Source organism: Oncorhynchus clarkii, chromosome 2 (genome assembly GCF_045791955.1).
Source record: "Oncorhynchus clarkii lewisi isolate Uvic-CL-2024 chromosome 2, UVic_Ocla_1.0, whole genome shotgun sequence".
Lineage (NCBI taxonomy): Eukaryota > Metazoa > Chordata > Actinopteri > Salmoniformes > Salmonidae > Oncorhynchus > Oncorhynchus clarkii.
In genome coordinates, this window is record NC_092148.1 from 35969963 (window position 1) to 35995367 (window position 25405).

Sequence of the window (25405 nt, forward strand, 5' to 3'; positions counted from 1 at the left end):
ACCACCCGAGCCACTGCCTGTTCACCCCGCTATCATCCAGAAGGCGAGGTCAGTACAGGTGCATCAAAGCTGGGACCGAGAGACTGAAAAACAGCTTCTATCTCAAGGCCATCAGACTGTTAAACAGCCACCACTAACATTGAGTGGCTGCTGCCAACACACTGACACTGACTCAACTCCAGCCACTTTAATAATGGGAATTGATGGGAAATTATGTAAATATATCACTAGCCACTTTAAACAATGCTACCTTATATAATGTTACTTACCCTACATTATTCATCTCATATGCATACGTATATGCTGTACTCTATATCATCGACTGTATCCTTATGTAATACATGTATCACTAGCCACTTTAACTATGCCACTTTGTTTACATACTCATCTCATATGTATATACTGTACTCGATACCATCTACTGTATCTTGCCTATGCTGCTCTGTACCATCACTCATTCATATATCCTTATGTACATATTCTTTATCCCCTTACACTGTGTATAAGACAGTAGTTTTGGAATTGTTAGTTAGATTACTTGTTGGTTATTACTGCATTGTCGGAACTAGAAGCACAAGCATTTCGCTACACTCGCATTAACATCTGCTAACCATGTGTATGTGACAAATAAAATTTGATTTGATTTGATTGTCATTGACGAGTAGCTGGAGTATGCTGTATGAGCAAGGATTAAAAAAAAGGGAGTTGACTCAGTAATGAAACAAAACCAGATTAAATTGGGTTTTTCATTTACTTTATACATTTATTTGAAATAAAATATTTACAAAGTAAATTAATAGTTTAGCAGATTAGCTTAGTATAATAACATTTTGTTAAAAATAAGTCAATGTACAAAAAATTCTGGCAAAGGCAAAGGCATCTTAATTTATTGTGTATAGAAATATAATAATGCCCAGCTTGTGTGCACAGCCTTCACAGGCTGGCCAGGTCTGGGCTGCATGGTGCCTCTGATTCAGGGCTTCAGTGAGCCATTATTTACTCAAATGCATAGCTAGTAGTCACATCAGTGCTCTGTAATTAATTACAGTTCTGTTCACATTACCTTTGCAATTCCTTCTAAGTATGACAACAATGGTACTACTACAGTATTTAGCTATGACTACAAAATACATGTGCAGTGCTTTTAGGGAGGCCAAATGGTGGACTGAGTTGTGTAGAAAAATGTTAGTATTTAGTTCAAGGTTTATTTTATTACTGAAATGTATTTAAGCACTTTAAAAACAAATCTAAAATAATTCATATCCCTGATATTACAAGTGCTGTGGAGTGCAGCTCAGTTGTTTCTGAGACCTTCAGATTAGGTTAATCCAATTAAGACACAAACCTTTGGATATGAGCAGCTTCGATCTTACTTCAGGGCCAAAAATGTAAGGCTCCCTTTCGTCCAAAAAGGCTGTTGAAATCAGCCACATACAGTAGACGCTACACTAGAATGTATGACTATCTTTCTTATGACTTTGAGAACTGAATTTTACACTGTACATAAAGTAAAAACTTTTTTTTTTTAAATACTTGAAGTAGTCAAATACACAAGGTTTGTGAAATCACCATGCTCAACACAGAGAAAATAAAACTGAATGAGCTATAAAACATCTATGGGTATTACACAAAAAGGAGCAACTGGTAAAATACCATGCATCATTAAGAATAAATTAAGTGTTCTTATGTTTTTATTTTTTATACACTGAGCAAGTCCTCTTCATTTTGCTTGTTGACATTGAAACCAGATCCCTCACCTCGTTTCCAAAATGTCAGTTATTGTCCTTCCAGTCTATTTTGGGCAAAGCACTGTGGAAAAAAAACACATATTAATGAGTATGGCTGAGACTAGGTGTGAATGCCAGTTAGGCTACTACGGGAAAATATAAAGTAAGAAATAGAACAGGCTTGGGTGGAGAAAAAGGAATGAAATAGTAAAACAGGAGAAATAAAATAACCAAGAACCTGTATCTAGGTTTGATCAGGAAAACAGTCTCAAGGAATCCAAACACACTTGAAACAGATACGGCAACAATACACAATATGCCAATACAGCCATTTAGTATTCAGTGAGACCAGAGGGAGAAACCGGTTCCGATGGTTGTAAAAGTAGTGATTCCCAGGGAGCGTTTTAGTAGAACCCGTAAGGTCCATTTAGGATGACTTGAAGATGTGAAGGGTTAGGCAAAGCAAGGTCGTGGGTCAGGGATAACTTTGTGACACCAACAGGAGCAGCAATGGGGTCTACCATACTCTAAACAGCAGCAGTGTGACAGTGAGGGGTGGGGCAGGGCAGTGACAGGACACAACGGCAGGGTACGGTTACATTACACTAAAGCTCAATGGCCACTAGGGGTGCTCTCACGCAATGAGTGAACTACACCACACAGTACAGTGTCTGAATGTGTGCCACAAACCTCTCTGTCCATGGCTCTCACACCAGAGCTAGCAAGTACAATGCAGCGAGACATTGAACAGAAAATTGAGAATGGAGAGATTTTTTTTTAAAGAAATGAATGAAGGAAAAAGGAGATCACTCAACTGTAAATTTCCCTGTACCACACACACAAAATAAAAGGCACAACAACTTAAATAGTAGAACAGCCTAGTTTAAAATAGCCTAATGTGAAAATCATGAGTTATCAATAAACGTTATGTTCTTGAATTCTACAAAAATTGAGAGACAACAACTATAAAAAATGCAGAGACAACAGTATGCCAACAACACATAACTCACTGTAATATAGCCTACTAATATTAAAATGTACATAGAGAGAGGCTGAGTGTATTCACCTTTGAGAATGTAGTCTGTCAGAAGGCTGGGCACCTTGTCACTGTCGTCTCTCATAGCTTGCAGGACTGCAACAGAAACACAAACCAATCAGAAAAATGTATTTATTCCAGGAATGTATTTGACCAGGGTATGTCAACCATCTATAACACTAGATAAACAACTGTACCCTGTACTTCAAGTAGCACAAATGTTTTTATTTATTTAAGAGTCATGTGATGGGTGGGGGATAAATGCTCTGCACCTTACAGGTGCCACTTACTTTGGGTAAGGATCTGAAGATCTTCCACCGATGGAGGGCCTCCTTTCTTCTCATATGGGATGACTGTGGTCAGATACTAAGAGAGACCATGGGGTAGAAACAATAGAGAAAAAGAGAGAGAATAAGTACAGTGCCTAGTGAAAGTGTAAACACCCCTTGTACACTTTTCACATTTTTCTGCCTTCAATTACACATTATATTGTTTTCCTACTGATCTACACAACCTATCCCACATTTTCAAAGTGAAAGAAGAATTATAGAACATTTTCCAAATGAATACAAATTTAAAAAACAAGTCTTGATTGCACATGTCTTCACACCCCAGAGTTAATACTTGGTGGAACCACCATCGGCAGGCATTACAGATGTGAATCATTTTGAATGAGATCCTACCAACTTTACACAAATGTTAACTATGGTGTGTGAAGACATATGCAATCAAGGCATCTTTGTTTTTTGTTCTATTTAATTAAGATCATTTTCTATAATTTTCCTTTACAATGAAATTGTGTAGTAGGTTGTGTAGATTGGTCAGGGGGAAAAAAATCTAATTTAATCCTAAATAAAACTGTGCAAGGGGTGTGAAGACTTTCACTCGGCACTGTACATGCTAAAAACAATTGTTCAATTGCTGCTCCAATGTAGAAAGGCAATTGGTGATGTTTGTTAAGACTCCTTAAATACAGCAGAGAGGTGAGACAGCGAGTAATTCATGTTCAGTTTATGGAAATGTGACGCTGGGTGAATCAGCATTTTTAGGTGGGACTTGCGAAGCAAAAGTCCAGACTTTAAATATTCGTCATACTTCTGACATTTGATTATTGTTATTTAGCACATACTGGTCAGAACCAGTGTGCTTACATACAACTTTAAAAATATATATATATTTAATACTTTTTTTTAATTACATTTTATACTTTTTAAGTTGTACATTTTTTTGACCTTTTTGTCCTCCATCCACTTTCATGGCAATTTCCTCAATATTCTAAAGGCCCCCTTGTGACATCATCAATTCCAACATTCCATTCACTGTCAATGAAACAATGCAACTTTTTACACAAATCATCTAATTTAACCAGTTAGTCAACAACTATTACAAAATGTTAGAGCATATGAAATCTTCATCTACTTCTCTGCTTTTCAAATCTGAATGCAAAACAAAAATATTTTATTCTGATACAAAGTAACTGTCATGTATTGTCATATTATGTCTTGTTCCTGTTCTTTCTCTTCACTCCGTCTCCCTCTGCTGGTCGTATTAGGTTACCTTCTCTTCCTCTCCTTCCCCCAGCTGTTCCTCATCTTCTCTAACTACCTCGTTCACCCTTTTCCCACCTGTTCCCTTTTTTCCCTCTGATTAGGCCTCAATTTCTCTCTCTGTTCCTGCTTCTGTCTTTGTCAGATTCTCGTTTGAGTTTCTCATGCCAGAACCAAACTATCGTCTCGTTTGCTTCACCCTTGTCCTGTCGGAATCTGCCTGTTCATCTGATGCTACGTGTGATCAGGTACCTCTGTCCTCTACGACCCGCGCCTACCCAGAGAGACCAGCAGTCTGTCGCCGCTAACCCAGCTATTCTCCTCTGCTGCTAAGAAGGGGACTCTAACCCAGCTATTCTCCTCTGCTGCTAAGAAGGGGGACTCTTCTGTGAATATCAGAAGGACTTTATGATTCATTTGTCGCCCTCTCTGCGGGTTGTCTATTTTGCCATTATATACATTTGAAGAGGATCTATGTCTTCCCTGTGTTTTGACATTAAAGGACTCTGTTTTTGTTAAACCGCTTTTGGGTCCTCACTCACGTGCATAACAGAAGAATCTGACCAAGAATGGACCCAGCGACTTCGGATCCTCTCCACTCAGCCGTCGAGATCCAGGGAGCGATGCTAGGCAGACACGAGCAGGAATTGTCTGCTGCTCGACATGCCGTTGAGACCCTGGCCGCCCAAGTCTCCAACCTCACAGAACAGATTCACCATCTCCGCCTCGATCCACCGGCCACTTCCAGGGCTTTCGAATCTCCGGAGCCCAGAATCAATAACCCTCCGTGTTACTCTAGGGGGGGGCCCACTGAATGCTGCTCGTTCCTCACCCAGTGTGATATTGTGTTTTCTCTCCAGCCCAACACTTACTCCAGGAGCACAGCTCGTATCGCCTACGTCATATCTCTCCTTACTGGACGGGCTCGTGAGTGGGGCACGGCAATCTGGGAGGCGAGGGCTGAGTGTACTAACCAGTATCAGGACTTTAAGGAGGAGATGATACGGGTTTTTGATCGTTCTGTTTTTGGGGAGGAAGCTTCCAGGGTCCTGTCTTCCCTATGTCAAGGTAATCAATCCATAACAGATTACTCTATTGAGTTTCGCACTCTTGCTGCCTCCAGTGACTGGAACGAGCCGGCTTTGCTCGCTCGTTTTCTGGAGGGTCTCCGCGAGGAGGTAAAGGATGAGATTCTCTCCCGGGAGGTTCCTTCCAGCGTGGATTCCTTGATTGAACTCGCTATTCGCATAGAGCGACGGGCTGATCTTCGTCACCGAGCTCGTGGAAAGGAGCTCGCGTTCTCCGTTGCCCCCCTCTCCGCATCACTACCATCTTCCTCCGCCGGCTCGGGTGCTGAGCCTATGCAGCTGGGGGGTATCCGCATCTCGACTAAGGAGAGGGAACGGAGAATCACCAATCGCCTCTGTCTCTATTGCGGTTCCGCTGGTCATTTTGTCACTTCATGTCCAGTAAAAGCCAGAGCTCATCAGTAAGCGGAGGGCTACTGGTGAGCGCTACTACTCTGGTCTCTCCTTCAAGATCCTGCACTACCTTGTCGGTCCATCTACGCTGGACCGGTTCGTCAGCTTCCTGCAGTGCCTTGATAGACTCTGGGGCGGAGGGCTGTTTTATGGACGAGACCTGGGCTCGGGAACATGACATTCCTCTCAGACAGTTAAGGGAGCCCACGGCCTTGTTCGCTTTGGATGGTAGTTCTCTCCCCAGGATTCAGCGTGAGACGCTACCTTTAACCCTCACTGTCTCTGGTAATCATAGCGAAACCCTTTCTTTTTTAATTTTTTGTTCACCTTTTACACCTGTTGTTTTGGGCCATCCCTGGCTAGTTTGTCATAATCCTTCTATTAATTGGTCTAGTAATTCTATCCTCTCCTGGAACGTCTCTTGTCATGTGAAATGTTTAATGTCTGCTATCCCTCCTGTTTCCTCTGTCTCTTCTTCACAGGAGGAGCCTGGTGATTTGACGGGGGTGCCGGAGGAATATCACGATCTGCGCACGGTGTTCAGTCGGTCCAGGGCCACCTCTCTTCCTCCACACCGGTCGTATGATTGTAGTATTGATCTCCTTCCGGGAACCACTCCCCCCCGGGGTAGACTATACTCTCTGTCGGCTCCCGAACGCAAGGCTCTCGAAGATTATTTGTCTGTAGCTCTTGACGCCGGTACCATAGTCCCCTCCTCCTCTCCCACCGGAGCGGGGGTTTTTTTTGTTAAGAAGAAGGACGGGTCCCTGCGCCCCTGCATAGATTATCGAGGGCTGAATGACATAACAGTGAAGAATCGTTATCCGCTCCCTCTTATGTCTTCAGCCTTCGAGATCCTGCAGGGAGCCAGGTTTTTCACTAAGTTGGACCTTCGTAACGCTTACCATCTCGTGCGCATCAGGGAGGGGGACGAGTGGAAAACGGCGTTTAACACTCCGTTAGGGCACTTTGAATACCGGGTTCTTCCTTTCGGCCTCGCTAACGCTCCAGCTGTCTTTCAGGCATTAGTCAATGACGTCCTGAGAGACATGCTGAACATCTTTGTTTTCGTTTACCTTGACGATATCCTGATTTTTTCACCGTCACTCCAGATTCATGTTCAGCACGTTCGACGTGTCCTCCAGCGCCTTTTAGAGAATTGTCTTTTTGTGAAGGCTGAGAAGTGCACTTTTCATGCCTCCTCCGTCACATTTCTCGGTTCTGTTATTTCCGCTGAAGGCATTAAGATGGATCCCGCTAAGCTGTCATTGATTGGCCCGTTCCTAAGTCACGCGTCGAGCTGCAGCGCTTTCTCGGCTTCGCGAATTTCTATCGTCCTTTCATCCGTAATTTCGGTCAGGTGGCAGCTCCTCTCACAGCCCTTACTTCTGTCAAGACGTGCTTTAAGTGGTCCGTTTCCGCCCAGGGAGCTGTTGATCTCCTCAAGAATCGTTTTACATCCGCACCTATCCTTGTTACACCTGACGTCTCTAGACAGTTCGTTGTCGAGGTTGACGCGTCAGAGGTGGGCGTGGGAGCCATTCTTTCTCAGCGCTCCCTCTCTGACGACAAGGTCCACCCTTGCGCGTATTTTTCTTATCGCCTGTCGCCGTCGGAACGTAAGTATGATGTGGGAAACCGCGAACTGCTCGCCATCCGCTTAGCCCTAGGCGAATGGCGACAGTGGTTGGAGGGGGCGACCTTTTGTCGTTTGGACTGACCATAGGAACCTTGAGTACATCCGTTCTGCCAAACGACTTAATGCGCGTCAGGCTCGTTGGGCGCTGTTTTTCGCTCGTTTCAAGTTCGTAATTTCTTATCGTCCGGGCTCTAAGAACACCAAGCCTGATGCTTTATCTCGTCTCTTCAGTTCTTCAGTAGCCTCCACTGACCCCGAGGGGATTCTCCCTGAGGGGCGTGTTGTCGGGTTGACTGTCTGGGGAATTGAGAGGCAGGTAAAGCAAGCACTCACTCACACTCCGTCGCCGCGCGCTTGTCCTAGGAACCTTCTTTTCGTTCCCGTTCCTACTCGTCTGGCCGTTCTTCAGTGGGCTCACTCTGCCAAGTTAGCCGGCCACCCCGGCGTTCGGGGTACGCTTGCTTCCATTCGCCAGCGTTTTTGGTGGCCCACTCGGGAGCATGACACGCGTCGTTTCGTGGCTGCTTGTTCGGTCTGCGCGCAGACTAAGTCCGGTAACTCCCCTCCTGCCGGCCGTCTCAGACCGCTTCCCATTCCCTCTCGACCGTGGTCTCACATCGCCTTAGATTTTATCACCGGACTGCCTTCGTCAGCGGGGAAGACTGTTATTCTTACGGTTGTCGATAGGTTCTCTAAGGCGGCTCATTTTATTCCCCTCGCTAAGCTCCCTTCTGCTAAAGAAACGGCACAAATCATCATCGAGAATGTTTTCAGAATTCATGGCCTTCCGTCAGACGTCGTTTCGGACAGGGGTCCGCAATTCACGTCTCAATGTTGGAGGGAGTTTTGCCGTTTGATTGGGGCTTCCGTCAGTCTCTCTTCCGGCTTTCACCCCCAGTCTAACGGTCAAGCAGAATGGGCCAATCAGACTATTGGTCGCATCTTACGCAGTCTTTCTTTTCGTAACCCTGCGTCTTGGTCAGAACAGCTCCCCTGGGCAGAATACGCCCACAACTCGCTTCCTTCGTCTGCGACCGGGCTATCTCCTTTTCAGAGTAGCCTCGGGTACCAGCCTCCGCTGTTCTCGTCTCAGTTCGCCGAGTCCAGCGTCCCCTCCGCTCAGGCTTTTGTCCAACGTTGCGAGCGCACCTGGAAGAGGGTCAGGTCTGCACTTTGCCGTTATAGGGCGCAGACTGTGAGAGCCGCTAATAAGCGTAGAACTAAGAGTCCTAGATATTGTCGCGGTCAGAGAGTTTGGCTCTCCACTCAGAACCTTCCCCTTAAGACAGCTTCTCGCAAGTTGACCCCGCGGTTCATTGGTCTGTTCCGTATTTCTCAGATCATTAATCCTGTCGCAGTGCGACTTCTTCTTCCGCGATATCTTCGTCGCGTCCACCCGGTCTTCCATGTCTCCTGTGTTAAGCCCGTTCTTCGCGCCCCCGCTCGTCTCCCCCCCCCCCATCCTTGTCGAGGGCGCACCTATCTACAGGGTCCGTAAGATTTTGGACATGCGTCCTCGGGGCCGTGGTCATCAGTACCTAGTGGATTGGGAGGGGTACGGTCCTGAGGAAAGGAGTTGGGTTCCCTCTCGGGACGTGCTGGACCGTTCGCTGATCGATGATTTCCTCCGTTGCCGCCAGGTTTCCTCCTCGAGTGCGCCAGGAGGCGCTCGGTGAGTGGGGGGGTACTGTCATGTATTGTCATATTATGTCTTGTTCCTGTTCTTTCTCTTCACTCCGTCTCCCTCTGCTGGTCGTATTAGGTTACCTTCTCTTCCTCTCCTTCCCCCAGCTGTTCCTCATCTTCTCTAACTACCTCGTTCACCCTTTTCCCACCTGTTCCCTTTTTCCCTCTGATTAGGTCTCTATTTCTCTCTCTGTTCCTGCTTCTGTCTTTGTCAGATTCTCATTTGAGTTTCTCATGCCAGAACCAAACTATCGTCTCGTTTGCTTCACCCTTGTCCTGTCCTGTCGGAATCTGCCAGTTCATCTGATGCTACGTGTGATCAGGTACCTCTGTCCTCTACGACCCGCGCCTACCCAGAGAGACCAGCAGTCTGTCACCGCTAACCCAGCTATTCTCCTCTGCTGCTAAGAAGGGGACTCTAACCCAGCTATTCTCCTCTGCTGCTAAGAAGGGGGACTCTTCTGTGAATATCAGAAGGACTTTATGATTCATTTGTCGCCCTCTCTGCGGGTTGTCTATTTTGCCATTATATACATTTGAAGAGGATCTATGTCTTCCCTGTGTTTTGACATTAAAGGACTCTGTTTTTGTTAAACCGCTTTTGGGTCCTCACTCACGTGCATAACAGTAACAGCTATTTTAGTAACAGCATCAACAACATTTTCTGAAACTTTTTATACACAACTGAAATTTAGGCAAAAAGTTATGGGTATGACATCTTCGTCTACTTCTCTGCTATTCAAATCTGGCAACGGATTAAGAATAGCTTCTACCAATCAATCGATAGAGCTGTTTTAGTAACCAATCAACTGCTCTCTTTATAGATGATGTTAGTCATGTCAGAAGCTAGCAGGTTCATTACTTACCAACAACAGCTGCATATTCCATTAAAACTGAAACACGTTTGGAAGTTCACTTTCCTTGCTTTGTCTAAAAACACTATCATGAATCTAGCAAATAACTTTTCTGGGTCAGAGTGCGGTATTTATTTATTAGTTTCAAAGCATAAATGTTTGTTAGCATGAACTTCTTATGGATGAAATCCCTTTAGTGGGATCGATTTGACAACATCCGATGAAATGGCAGAGCACCAAATTCAAATTAAATATATATATATATGAAACTTTCATGAAATCACACATGCAATGCACCAAATTAAAGCTACACTTGTTGTTAATCCAGCCAACGTGTCAGATTTCAAAAAGGCTTTATGGCGAAAGCAAACCATGCTATTATCTGAGGACAGCACCCCATCAAACAAAGTCAATCATAATTCAACCCGCCAGGCACGACATGGAACTTAGAAATAAAGATATAATTCATGCCTTACCTTTGACGAGCTTCTTCTGTTGGCACTCCAATATGTTCCATAAACATGTCAAATGGTCATTTTGTTCGATTAATTCCATCGATATATATCCAAAATGTCAATTTATTTGGCGCATTTGATCCAGACATTGGTTCCAACTCACGCAACATGACTACAAAATATCTCATAAATTACCTGTAATCTTTGTCCAAACATTTCAAACAACTTTCCTAACACAACTTTAGGTATTTTTTAACGTAAATAATCAATAAAATTTAAGACGGGATAAACTGCGTTCAATACCGGAGGAAAACAAAGTGGAGCGTGCTTTTCAGGTCTATCAAACTGTACACTTCACTCGACCCTTGTTCTGGACAGCCCTATTTCATCATTACACAAAGGAAAAACATCTACCAATTTCTAAAGACTGTTGACATCCAGTGGAAGCAATAGGAACTGCAAGCAACTGCCTTAGAATTCTAAATTCCCAATGAAAACCCATTGAAAAGAGAGTGACCTAAAAAAAAAATCCTGGATGGTTTGTCCTCGGAGTTTCGCCTGCCAAATAAGTTCTGTTATACTCAAAGACATCATTCAAACAGTTCTCCTCAGTGTTGCCATGTTCGCGGTTTCCTGGCCAAAATTGGGCTACTTGGAAAACGATGTCACGGGTGAAAATGTACTGGTTGCGGGTTTTTGGTTTTTGGGCTATTTCTAAATTGCACCGCAGCAATTTAAAACATATATATTTCACTGTGACCTGCTCCTGACTGTAGGCAGTGAGTCATGCTGTTGCTGAGTGATTGAGAGATCAGGAGTGGTGTGTGTGTTGAGAGAGCACTAGTTATTGGCAGAGTCAGGTGAGCGACAGGAACAAGAGCAGCACGCGTGTACGTTGTGACAACTTTTTACCAGTTGTTGGTAGGCTATTTAGATTGTCATTGTGGAGCCACCTTTTTCCATAAAATATGTTCATACTCTAGAACTGATGCACATAAAAAAATAATGGAGACCAGGCACTGGAAAATGACTTTTGGGGCGCACTAGAACGCATTACATAAATCCGCTTGGTTTAAACTGCATTCTAAAGTTGACTGCTTAAGTGCTTTATGCATGCTCAGTTTATGGGTATCGGGGGGGCGCCCGAGTGGACATTTTAAATGGAAGCTATGGAACTTCCTCATCTGGTTCTTTTTATTTGGAAAAGTCCTCAATGAAACTGACTTTAGGCTAAATGTGGAGAATTATACATTTGCATCTTTTGGCCATCAAGTAAAGCTAGTAATATATATGCCATTGTAGGCTACCATTTTATACAAAAGATATGTTGAAATGACGATATCACTGGACTCCTTGCAAATCAATTTGTGCAACCTGTGTAGCCTATCTGGGGCTGGCGAACCAATTTAATAAATAGTTTATAACTTTGTTGTTGTAGCCTTGTGTTATTATGAACAGTAGTCATATTAGGCTACAGGTGAAACACATTCAGAAAAATAAACTGGCTGTTGTTGACAAGCATATTAAGTTCATATATATATATATATATATATATATATATATATAATTAATATTTAATTTAGTGATTGAAATTATGACCCCATTCTCTGTAGCCTATTCCAGCAGACTATTGGGGAAAGAAGAACTTATATTAGCAAAATTGCCTTGCTATTCATGTTGAATAAATTAGTCTTCATTTGAATGAAGCAAGTTTACATCTTGCCTACATCTTGTCTAGAATACTGTAGACTATCTGAAATTAGATGTAAGGCCTATACGGGGCTTTAGGCTACCTGCCTTTATCTGAGCAAACTGTGGTAAAATTGAATTAGAATCAAAAACCCTGAATTTAGTTTGAAGCCTATGCCTATTGAAATGACAAGTCAATGGCGGTTCGTAGTCTTAACATCTGGCATATAATAACAGCACAATTACCAGAAAAGAGCCTAACATTAATTTCTTTATGTTCATCCAAGTGTTTTTCTTGCTCAGAGATTTTGAGACCCTCTATTCAACTTTCATCACTCAAACTCTCCTGTGGGATTTATCTATAGTTATGCACATGCACAAAGGGGATAAGGGCACAAGGCGATTACCCTGTAACCAGAATAGCCTTGGTTTCATGCATGTTAACATTAGAAGCCTCCTCCCTAAGTTTGTTATATTCACTGATTTGGCGCACTCTGCCAACCCAGATGTTCTAGCTGTGTCTGAATCCTGGCTTAGGAAGACCACCAAAAATTCAGAAATGTTCATCCCAAACTACAAAATTTTCAGACAAGATAGAACTGCCAAAGGGTGTTGCAATCTACTGCACCATAATTTGCAAATAAATTCATAAAAAATCCTACAATGTGATTTTCTGGATTTTTTTCTCATTTTGTCTGTCATAGTTGAAGTGTACCTACGATGAACTTGCACAATTGGTGGCTGACTAAATACTTTTTTGCCCACTGTAGGTGTCTGGTTAGACTGTAAACTCTCCTTCCAGACCCACATCAAGCATCTCCAATCCAAAGTTAAATCTAGAATTGGCCTCCTATTTCGCAACAAAGCATCCTTCAATCATGCTGCCAAACATACCCTTGTAAAACTGACCATCCTACCAATCCTCGACTTCGACGATGTCATTTACAAAATAACCTCCAATACCCTACTCAACAAATTGGATGCAGTCTATCACAGTGCCATCCGTTTTGTCACCAAAGCCCCATATACTACCCACCATTGCGACCTGTACGCTCTCGTTGGCTGGCCCTCGCTTCATACTCGTCGCCAAACCCACTGCCTCCATGTCATCTACAAGACCCTGCTAGGTAAAGTCCCCCCTTATCTCAGCTCGCTGGTCACCATAGCATCCATCACCCACCTGTAGCACGCGCTCCAGCAGGTATATCTCTCTGGTCACCCCCAAAACCAATTCTTTCTTTGGCCGCCTCTCCTTACAGTTCTCTGCTGCCAATGACTGGAACGAACTACAAAAATCTCTGAAACTGGAAACATTTATCTCCCTCATTAGCTTTAAGCACCAACTGTCAGAGCAGCTCACAGATTACTGCACCTGTACATAGCCCACCTATAATTTAGCCCAAACAACTACCTCTTTCCCTACTGTATTTATTTTATTTATTTTGCTCCTTTGCACCCCATTATTTTTATTTCTACTTTGCACATTCTTCCACTGCAAATCTACCATTCCAGTGTTTTACTTGCTATATTGTATTTACTTTGCCACCGTGGCCTTTTTTTTGCCTTTACCTCCCTTAGCTCACCTCATTTGCTCACATCGTATATAGACTTGTTTCTACTGTATTACTGACTGTATGTTTGTTTTACTCCATGTGTAACTCTGTGTCGTTGTATGTGTCGAACTGCTTTGCTTTATCTTGGCCAGGTCGCAATTGTAAATGAGAACCTGTTCTCAATTTGCCTACCTGGTTAAATAAAGATGAAATAAAATGTATTTATTTTTAATTACTAAAGAGAGAGCCAGAGATCAATGTAGCCTACCCAGAAGAAAAACACCTGTTCCTGACCTTGCTGGCTTTCTCAGATTCTGTCTCTGCTGTTAAGCTCCTGACTTTGCCGGTAATGGGCTACACCAGTGGTCGGCAACCTTTTCCATTTGGAGTGCCAAGTTATCGTACCATTTCTACTGATCTTACATGCCAGTTATGATTTTTATATGCACATTTACATGGAACTTTAATTTAATGTAATTTATAAAGTCTTCATATCTCAAAATTAATGTTATGTGGTAAATCTAAATTATATCTAAATGAAAATGATACAAATCTAAAAGTAACTTTTATTTTCATTGCCAATATGTAAAAATAGCCTACATAAAGACAACAAATAAAAACACTGCAACCTGCAGGTAGAAAATGATCAAAATAAATATAATCTAAATCACATTGGCTATGCATGACCTGTCTGCAAGGAACTTGCATTGTGTCAGCTATTATATTAACTTGGTCTGGCCTGAAGCTCCTGCTAGCAAACTTGCAACATTGTATAAAATATTCTGGGTCCTCAGAGTTTCCAGCTCCAGTGAACTCTAGACAGACAGACACAGCTGCAGGCTATTTTGCACAAGGGATAAGAAGTAATCAGGTAGATCTATTTTATGACGCTTCCACCGGATCAGAGCATGACATTTCTTCCCCTTTCATGCTGAGCGATAATCGAAAGGGAGCGAGCTGGAAAGATGTTTCAAATAGGCTGTGTTGAGGAACAACTGTAATTTTCAATGCATGTAAAAACAGACGTTGTCTACTCGCTGCTTGATGTGAAGAAAAAATTACTTTCAGAAATTCCACAGTGATGGTGAGTTAAGACAATCATAAATAGTATTAGATCATCAAATGGGCACAATTATAGACCTACATTTGCTCACAGACCAAGTAGACTAGTCCTACTTCTATATGCGTAATCAGTTGTGTGTCCCTTACTCAAGATTGACAGGAGTGCTCAAACTCAAACTCAAATGGAATGAAATAAACCATAACTTTTTTCTCACAGCCTAAGTTGTGCGCTCTGCAAACAACGTGTCCACTCCTACAATGACAACGGTAAAACTGTAATAAAAATAATAATATATTGAGTGCATTAACAGAAATTACCAAGGCCAAACAAACATTGTAGATTAGAAATTCTGGGAGTTAAGAGTAAATGTACCTCAATAGATTAGTCTACTCAGACAGGTTTCTTGTGTGCCATAATTTGTTTATATACTCTACATGGCCAAAAGTATGCGGACACCACTTAAAATTAGTGGATTTAGCTATTTCAGCCACACCCGTTGCTGACAGGTGTATAAAATCAAGCACACCACCATGCAATCTCCATAGACAAACATTGGCAGTAGAATGAAGAGCTCAGTGACTTTCAACGTGGCACCGTTATAGGATGCCACCTTTCCAACAAGTAAGTTCGTCAAATTTCTGCCCTGCTAGAGCTGCCCCGGTCAACTGTAAGTGCTTTTATTGTGAAGTGGAAACATCTAGGAGCAACAATGGCTCAGCCGCGAAGTGGTAGGCCACACAAGTGCTCAAGCACATAGCGCGTAAAAATCGTCTGGAGCAACAACGGCTCAGTCGCAAACAACGACTCAACCAAGTGCTGAAGTGTGTAGCGCATAAAAAATACTCTGTCTTTGGTTGCAACACTCACTGCCGAGTTCCAAACTGCCTCTGGTAGCAACTTCAGCACCAGAACTGTTCGTTGGGAGCTTCATGAGTGGGTTTCCATGGCCGAGCAGCCACACACAAGCTTAAGATCCCCATGCGCAATGCCAAGCGTCGGCTGGAATGGTGTAAAGTTCGCTGTCAGTGGAATTGCGTTCTCTGGAGTGATGAATCATACTTCACCATCTGGCAGTTCGACAGACGAATCTGGGTTTGACTGATGCCAGGAGAACGCTACCTGCCTGAATGCATAGTGCCAACTGTAAAGTTCAGTGGAGGAGGAATAATGGTCTGGGGCTGTTTTTCATGGCCCCTTAGATCCAGTGAAGGGAAATCTTAACGCTATAGCATATTCAAGATGATTCTTTGCTTCCAACTTTGTGGCAACAGTTTGGACATGGCCCTTTCTTGTTTCAGCATGACAATGCCGTGCACAAACCGAGGTCCATACAGAAATGGTCGGTCGAAATTGGTTTGGAATAACTTGACTGACCTGCACAGAGCCCTGACCTCAACCCCATCGAACACCTTTGGGATGAATTGGAATGCAGACTGCGAGCCTGGCCTTAATCCCCCAACATCTGTGCCCGACCTCACTAATGCTCTTGTGGCTGAATGGAAGCAAGTCCCTGCAGCAATGTTCCAACATCTAGTGGAAAATAGGGGCTAGGCTATATATCGAATTAATGTTTTTACGCGATATTCCAAATGCCTGTATCGCAGAATCAAGGTTTTTGTATTTTTCGTTTTCATGAGCACTTATGTCGGCTTGTTCTCATGTTGTCTTTTTGGTCTCGTCTCGTTCGCTCCTTCTGTGCTGTGCACCTTCCCATTTACACCAGAGATCTGTATATAATGACAAGATGCTCATGTCTCCGCCCTAACAACAGGTATAGTTGTTCGAAAGGAGGGAAGGCAGGCAACAAGCTTAGGTTCAAAATAAGCGCATAGAAACGCATTGGCCTCATTTTGGACAGATTTTAGCGAGAGTGAAACCTCTCATTTCGCCTCTTTCTCCCAAGACCCACCCCCTACAACTCACAAAAACAAAGATGAGCGATCACCTCTTCCTCTCTGACAAACGGTTTCAACTTGCTATTTGCATTTGAGGTTAGGTCCAACAGAATCGGTCACATGGACACTGAAACACATGGAGACATTATTTCACTGTAATAGAGGAGAAGGTAACCTTTCAAACCATACCCTGTTTATGTTTTAACTCCTCAAATTTCAAGCAGAGCAGACACTACTAAAATGGATGTACCAATGAACATTCATTCTGGAAAATGAATGATCAGTTTGTAGCACGCACATTACGGTACCACGTATCGCTAGCAGCATTTTTGTCAAATAAAGATAGATATACTAGCTGTTTAGTCTGTTTTATAAATGTGCAATAAGAATAAAACAATTATATAAGGAATTGACAACTCGTTCTCATTCTGAGAAAGAAGGTAGGCCACTTTACTTCATCTGTTGAAATAGTTGGAGACGGACAGAAGGTTGTGTTCGTAACAATTCAACTGTTTTGCCTTGTCAGCTGAATTCAGAGCTTGTGAAATTATACCTAGATCCAATTTGGCTAAACTATATAAATATAAATAAATATATAAATATTAGCTGGCTACTTACGTGGGCTTGTGCTTGAGAGATTGTTTATGAGACCGGTGTTCATTTTCTATAATGCCTGATACACTATTAGTTGATGTGCATTATCCATAGTTCTGGTTAAATTTTAAACAAAAATAGCATTTTTATAGACAGACCGGAAAGCTTACAGACACTTACATCTGGCAAATGTTTAACAACCATACCTGGTGCAAAAAGACTCCTTTATTATTAAGACACTATTCACAGTAGTCTTAATTCACATTCTTTTCAAACCCGTTTTACAAAAAAAAGAAGGTACAACTATTGTGATAAAATCATTTAATTATTAGTGGGTCTTATGGTTGTTGAAGGCATATATTCAGCCTAGGTATAATTTCACAAGCTCTGAATTCATTAGATTATTGCTGACTGATTAAAATACGGTGTATTTTACCTTTAAATTGTACAACAAAGCTTATTTAGAGAAAAAAAAAAATTAAAATTGAGATATATATTGCGAATCTCCCATAAGTTTGAGAAAATCGAGATATGAGTTTTAGGCCATATTGCCCAGCCCTAGTGGAACGCCTTCCCAGAAGTGTGGAGGCTATTATAGCAGCAAAGGTGGGGACCAACTCCATATTAATGCCCATGATTTTTGAATTGAGATGTTCGACGAGCAGGTATCCACATACTTTTGGTCATGTAGTGTATATTTTCCACTGCTCGACTAAATAAATCTTGGTCGACCAACAGCCGATCAACCAAACAATCGACTAACTGGGGTCAGCCTTAATACACTGCTTTCAAAAAGTATTTATACCCCTTGACTTATTCCACATTATGTTGTGTTACAGCCTGAATTCAAAATTGATTAAATATTTATTTTTCTCACCCATCTACACACAATACCCCATAACAACAAAGTGAAAACATGTTTTTGGAAATGTTAGTAAATTTAAAAAAAATAAAAAATACAGAAATATCTAATTTACATAAATAAGTAATAACACCCCTGTGTCAATACATGTTAGAATCCCCTCTGGCAACAATTACAGCTGTGAGTCTATCTGGGTAAGTCTCTAAGAGCTTTGCACACCTGGATTGTACAATATTTGCACATTATTATTTAAAAATTCTTCAAGCTCTGTCAAGTTGGTTGTTGAACATTACTAGACAGCCATTTTTAAGTCTTGCCATAGGTTTTCAAGACGATTTAAGTCAAAACTGTAACATTCAATGTCATCTTGGTAAGCATCTCCAGTGTAGACTTGGCCTTGTGTTTTAGGTTATTGTCCTGCTGAAAGGTGAATTTGTCTCCCAGTGTCTGTAGGAAAGCAGCCTGAACCAGGTTTTCCTGTAGGATTTTGCCTGTGCTAAGCTCTGTTCCATTTATTTTTTATTCTAAAACACTACCTAGTCCTTGCTGATGACAAGCATACCCATAACATGATGCAGTTGTGTTGGATTTGCCCCAAACACAACACTGTGTATTGAGGACATGAAGTTCATTTCTTTGCCACATTTTTTGCACATAATTTAGTGCCTTATTGCAAACAGGATGCATGTTTTGGAATATTTGTATTCTGTACCGGCTTCCTTCTTTAATCTCTGTCATTTAGGTTAGTATTGTGGAGTAACTAGTATTGTGGGCCAGTGACACGAAATCTCAATTAAATCAATTTAAAATTCAGGCTGTAACACAAAAGTCAAGGGGTGTGAATACGTTCTGAAGGCACTGTAGTTCTTCAACTACCACACAAAAACTTTTTTTTTTGTGTGTGTGTGTGTGTGAATTTTACCCCTTTTTCTCCCCAATTTCGTGGTATCCAATTGTTTTTTTAGTAGCTACTATCTTGTCTCATCGCTACAACCCCCGTACGGGCTCGGGAGAGATGAAGGTTGAAAGTCATGCGTCCTCCGATACACAACCCGACCAAGCCGCACTGCTTCTTAACACAGTGCGCATCCAACCCGGAAGCCAGCCGCACCAATGTGTCGGAGGAAACACAGTGCACCAGGCAACCTTGGTTAGCGCGCACTGCGCCCGGCCCGCCACAGGAGTCGCTGGTGCCCAATGAGACAAGGATATTTTCCTACCGGCCAACCCCTCCCTAACCCGGAAGACGCTAGGCCAATTGTGCGTTGCCCTTAACCACTGCGCCACAAATACGTATAAAGAGTTGTCACCACTAGATATTTCTCTCCCAGAATAATAGCGTACAACTTTCTAATCATTACATCATCATTCACCTAAAATCAAACTTCGAATGTAAATTGTGCATCTATTTATCTGAAACCCACAGCATGATTGATTCAGAGTTTCTTTGCTTTCCTAAGAGTGTTGCCCACATGATCCGGCTTTTTATTCCCATCTTCTAACAAAATAATGCTTTGTTCTATGTGTTTCTTCTTTAACTTCCTGGTGCACGCATCCCGTTACCGGGATCATTTGTCAACATCCGCTGAATTGCAGAGCGCCAAATTCAAATTAAATGACAATTTTTTTTCAATTTTCATGAAATCACAAGTGCAATATAGCAAAACACAGCTTAGCTTGTTGTCTGATTTCAAAAAAGCTTTTCGGCGAAAGCATACCAAGCGTTTATATAAGCACATCTCTCTCAGTAGACAAAACATTACAAACAGCTAGCCGCCAAGTAGATTGGTCACAAAAGTCAGAAAAGCAATAAAATGAATCGCTTACCTTTGATGATCTTTGGATGTTTGCACTCACGAGACTCCCAGTTACACAATAAATGTTCCTTTTGTTCCATAAAGATCATTTTTATATCCAAAATACCTCCATTTGGTTGGCGCGTTATGTTCAGAAATCCACAAGCTTGAGCGGTTACTACCAGGCTCGAGCAGTCACTTCCAAATTGTCACGTCCTGACCTTAGTTCCTTTTTTAGGCCTCTATTTTGGTTTGGTCAGGGCGTGAGTTGGGGTGGGCATTCAATGTTTTTCAGTCTTTGTTTTGTTCTGTGTGTTGTATTTCTATGTGTTTGGCCTGGTATGGTTCCCAATCAGAGGCAGCTGTCAATCGTTGTCTCGGATTGAGAACCATACTTAGGTAGCCTGTTCCCACCTGTGTTTGTGGGTAGTTATTTTCTGTTTAGTGTTTTTGTTGCACCTTACAGAACTGTTAGTTTGTCGGTTTGTTGTTTTTGTTCTGGTATTCATCTTCATTAAAAGTATTATGAATACGTACCACGCTGCACTTTGGTCCTCTTCTCCTTCTCCCGACAACAATCCTTACACAAATAGTATCCATAAAGTTCGTAGAAACATGTCAAACGTTTTTTATAATCAAACCTCAGGTTGTTTTTACAATCGATAATATTTCAACCGGGACTGTAGCTTCTTCAATAGGAGAAAGAGAGAAAATGTCTGCTCCAAGCTGTTGGGCATGCAAAACGCTGCTGGCACCCAGCAATACAATGACGCGATGTGATCTTTCTTGCTAATTCTTCAAAATAAAAGCCTGAAACTATGTCTAAAGACTGTTCACACCATGGGGAAGCAATAGGAAAATTAATCTGGTTGATATCCCTTTAAATGGAATGAAGGCAGGCAATGGAACAGAGAGCTTTCAGGAAAAACTTCCTTGTTGGATTTTCCTCAGGTTTTCGCCTGCAATATCAGTTCTGTTATACTCACAGACAATATTTTGACAGTTTTGGAAACTTTAGAGTGTTTTCTATCCTAATCTGATAATTATATGCATATTCAAGATTCTGGGCCTGAGAAATAGGCAGTTTCATTTGGGTACGCTTTTCATCCAAACATCCAAATACTGCCCCCTACACTCAACAGGTTAAGTTTTCAAAGCAACAACTGTAGCTGAGACATTTTTGTGATCTAACTTCCCTACAATCCAAATTAATACAGTTGATATAGTAGTTTATCAAAGTAATTATTTTACTACAATAAAATTTTACTATATGCAACTGCTTTGCTTTAAATAGTAAAGTAAAATGTGTTAAACTTCTACCACTAACACAAAAATACTTTTAAAGAGTTAAAGCAAGTCCCACCAATTGTACTTCATGTACAATTACCATCTAGTTGACCAACAAAAACACACACAGCACCAATGATGAGGGCAACAGACAGAGAGAAAGAGAGAAATATAGGCACCTGTCTTTCAATGCCACCACTCCCAAAAGTTTGCCAGAAGCCATTTTGAATGGCAGAGGAGAGGCCCTCCATGCTGAAGCGCTGGAGAGGAAGGAAGTGATGCAGAGAAACGGGAAGTAAGAGGCACACAAACAGGAAACAAGCAGGTGAAGAGAGAAGGAACCATACGCAAGGTTTAAAAGGTCAAAAATGCCAAAACAATAAACCAGTAAATTAGTTTGTAAAAAGAGCAAAGTAATAAGGTATCAAGATAGTAATAAGGGAGACATCTGCACAAGCAATAAATAAGTTGTATAAGGTTTGAATACATTTTAAAAGGTTACTAAAACTGTCCACTCTGAATGTAAGCAATGGCATGAAACAGTGGATCAGCAGGAATTGTGTGTGTGTTTGTGTGTGTGTGTGCACGCACAGCATGGATGGTGTCACTCACTGATCCTAGTGCTTGTGTTCTCTCTGGTCGGCCCAGCGGGGCCCCGGCACCACTCTTAAGTTTTTTATTTTTCTTCAGTAGTTCCTTGTGTTCCTTTTGTCTGTTCTGCACATCTATCAGGATAGAGATGAAGTTGTTCTTCACCTCTTTTTCAAAGTCCAGTTCGTCCCTGAGGGCCAGGTGTTGAATCAGCTCCTCACTGTAACGTCTGATGGCCGTCTCCACCTCCTCTAGCCGTTCATTCAGCTCTGATAAACACAGGGTCCTCTCGCCTGCACACACACACACACACAACCACACACAGACAGAAATGTAGCATAAGAATGCAAACACACTTTCAACCTCCCTCTAACCCTCCCTCACACCATTTGCACACACACACACACACATGCACACACACACACCTAACTGACAGAGATATACTCACGCTCTTCGTAGCTGTGGTTTGTTCTGGAACGCTGGATGTCTAAAGAGAGCATGGAGAGGTCTGACTGAGAGGGGTGGTTCTGCTCTGCCTCCAGGTCAGGAGAGTCCTGCATCATCTCCTCTATCTCCTCAATAACCTAAAATACACACGGTAACACCACAAATTTGGGATCAATTCCATTTATATTCCTGTCTGTTGCATTGGACATAGAATTTCTCTATGTAGTGCTATTCCATTTCTTGGAATTACATTTTATTCCTGAATTGACTGGAAATGTCAATAGAATAGACTCCAACTCTGGTTAACACACAAACACCGGCTCAGTCCACCTGTCATCTGTCTATGTGAAGCACATTCAAGCAACAGGTACAAGCCCCATACCCAGCTCTGCTCCACTGTATTCTATCTTTGATAAAGTGCAGGTCAATCTTGGTCTATTCCAGGCAGAGCTGTGGGTTGGTAGGTTGGTAAATTGGTGGGTAGCCTTACCTGTTCTGCGGTGAAGAGGGGTTCGTCATTGAGGCAGGAGACGATGATGGTGTGCATGTCCATCTGTTCCCTCAGCTCCTCATCGTCGGACAGCTCCAGTGTTGCATCATCCACCCTCTGACAGTTCAGGGGAGGGGATTTAATCAAAACTAAATCCTGGCACAATGAAATCAGAATTTTAGATTGGAGCTATAAACAAATTGGACAGGAAGGTAGGGGCAGGGAGAGGGATAGTGGTAGAGATATAGGGAGAAAGAGAGAGTGGGGATGGAAGGAAAGGGGCAAAGAGAGAGCCCTCTATGAAGCAAGAACTTGACTCACTGGTTTGTTTTCGAGGTTTAGACTGGGGAGATGGAGGGTGCGGGTTCTAGACTGTTTCCAGTCTACTGCCATGACATTACCATAATTATCTGCAAGAGCATTCCAGATCCTGTGTGGGAAATGAGATGAGAGACACATAAAAGTGAACACCACCGTCTCTAGGTCCAAAGCCCATGTAAAGAAGTGATAGCTAACTTCTAATAATGGTCAACAGTGGTTATATTTGGCATAATGACACTGCACTGTGCATGTAGCCAAATATTGGTTACCAAGTGACAGATGCCACAAGGTCACAAACATCTTACAAAAGATTTACCCAGATGATACTGTACATTTTCGATCAAAAACATACATTGGAAGCAGTAAAATGAGGACTAATCCTCCAGCTGTGCGATATGTTTGGGCTGTTGATAATGCTACAGCCGCACTGCTTTAAGACAGTATTATGAATAGTGAAAAGGTGAGACATTAATAACTAATATATCATTTATAAACAGCATGGTATTAGGCTAACTATTTATTAACCACAGACAGATCAGTGGGATCAACTATCTCTACCCAAGGCATTATCCAAATCTTTCATCTTTTAGGAGGGGATAAATGTGAATTGTCCTATTCTGAACTCCAGGGAATGGTATTTAGGTCAACATTCTAAACTAGAGTTTAGTGGGATGTCTTTGTTAGGCATATTTGGGACACCATGCACGGACATGTTTTCAACAGAGATTATGTGAGTTCTAAAATCTAGTTTGACGGAGAAGTCACATGACCACTGATAACGTTGCTTATTGACAAGTCATCAGCATAACTGGCAGTGAGCGTAGCAACAATAATGCATGAAAAACATACTTATAAACGTAAACTTCTAGTGAAATGTATGTAGCCTTACTGTAAGCCTATACCAATATTATCGAATAGGTGTAAATATGATATACGCCTATCTAATACAATGTTGAATGTTGGCAGCTTGCATCAACTATCAATACACGTGACTGCATGTATGAGTGGAACGCAATTATGCAGAGCGAGACATTGAAATGTGATAGTATGTTGCAAGGGACGAACTAACTTTGGCCACGAGTCACTTAGCTTACTCACTCGTCGTTCCTCAGTGTTGTGTCCTCGGCGATAATGTTTACAGGGGCAATGTTCTCAGCTTTGGTGTTGAAATTTCGGAAACACATTGTCAATTTCTCGTCTAAATTGTTCACCAGATCTTCCATGGACTTTAAGCTGCCCATTTCGCCCGAAAAGCTGTTGTTGAGCTCGGGAAGGACCTTCAGAACGTCTGTCACCTGCTCGACAACCAAGTTTACTCGGTTCATCCGAGTCCCCTGCTCTGAAACCGGCTCAAATTCCTTAAAATCGTGCCACTCATCACCGAAATGCGCAAAGGGCGCCGCCATGCCTGCCGCGCGAAACACCCTATGTGCCTCTGATGAATGATGTATGCGGCGATGTAATGTCAGGACACTGCATCCTCCAGTGCGAGCTGTGTCTCTGTGGACCCGTCCGAAAACTATTTTTCGCCACCTCCAAGGTCCTAACCTCTTGGGGTTTACAGATCTATACAAACAGGATAGGTGCAAGCAATATGGTAATATAACAACATTCGGGGAGCATACGCATTATTGCTTACACCCTTCTGGGTTTTACAGATCTGCAATCACTGAACACTAAGGTCAAAGGAAAATGGAGCCTGGGGTTCCTTTCAGTTCAGGCTTCCCTCTCACAAAATGACCCTTTGACACAAAAACGTAACCAAATGTACTGACATAGATAGAGGCCAAACAAATGATCTGGCAGATTATTTTCAATAATCTAGTACGTTAAATAATTTGTGGTCCCAAGACCCAAACTATGGCATGTAATGACATTTACACAATAATATTAGATCAGCTAGGCTCCAGTCAAATTCAGACCAGTCACCAGAGAATGACTAGACATTTTGATGTTTCAGGGACTAATTTGACATTGGTTTGCAAACATTCTGAGCCAACACCTTTTTGCTCTTGTATAGCAACACTACAAAGCAGCACCCCAACATCTGAAAAAGAAGAAATAGGTTTCCTTTGGAAAGAATGACAGAATGTTCAACTGCACAACACATGCATGACAACATAATTCTTTCATACTAATTAGCCTATTGTAAAGTAACACTTTCCTTGACACCCAGCTTCATGTCATGTTATGACAGTCATAACCCTGTCATAATATGTCATAACAGCTAACATAACTTGTCATAACCTGTCATATTATGGTCATAACACTGTCATGACCCATATGTTTACACCTGTTGTGACATATATTGCATTATTTTATGTTTGGTTATGACACCTACATAAGAGTGTCATTACCCACATTTATTCAAATGTATTTTTTCCCTTCCAAG

At 42.1% G+C, this 25405-nt stretch overlaps 1 protein-coding gene across 8 annotated transcripts; it reads right to left on the reverse strand.

Moving 5' to 3' along the window:
* Positions 1-732: 732 nt before the first annotated feature.
* LOC139367193 (fasciculation and elongation protein zeta-2-like) lies at positions 733-24528 on the reverse strand. 8 transcript variants are annotated; one of them, XM_071105371.1, is made up of 10 exons: positions 24112-24494; positions 23014-23122; positions 22693-22809; positions 22204-22339; positions 21777-22048; positions 21344-21424; positions 3054-3129; positions 2794-2859; positions 2418-2445; positions 1689-1809 (listed from the first exon to the last, which is right to left on the reverse strand). In XM_071105371.1, exons 1-9 carry the CDS (start codon positions 24417-24419, stop codon positions 2435-2437), a joined length of 1176 nt encoding a protein of 391 aa, XP_070961472.1. In that variant the 5' UTR covers positions 24420-24494; the 3' UTR covers positions 1689-1809; positions 2418-2434. The 8 variants fall into 8 exon arrangements, with proteins under 8 accessions (XP_070961518.1, XP_070961500.1, XP_070961463.1 ...); XM_071105417.1 differs by lacking the exon at positions 21344-21424 and having other exon boundaries at positions 733-1809; positions 21921-22048; positions 24112-24507; XM_071105399.1 differs by lacking the exon at positions 2418-2445 and having other exon boundaries at positions 738-1809; positions 21921-22048.
* Between the last annotated feature and the right edge of the window lie 877 nt (positions 24529-25405).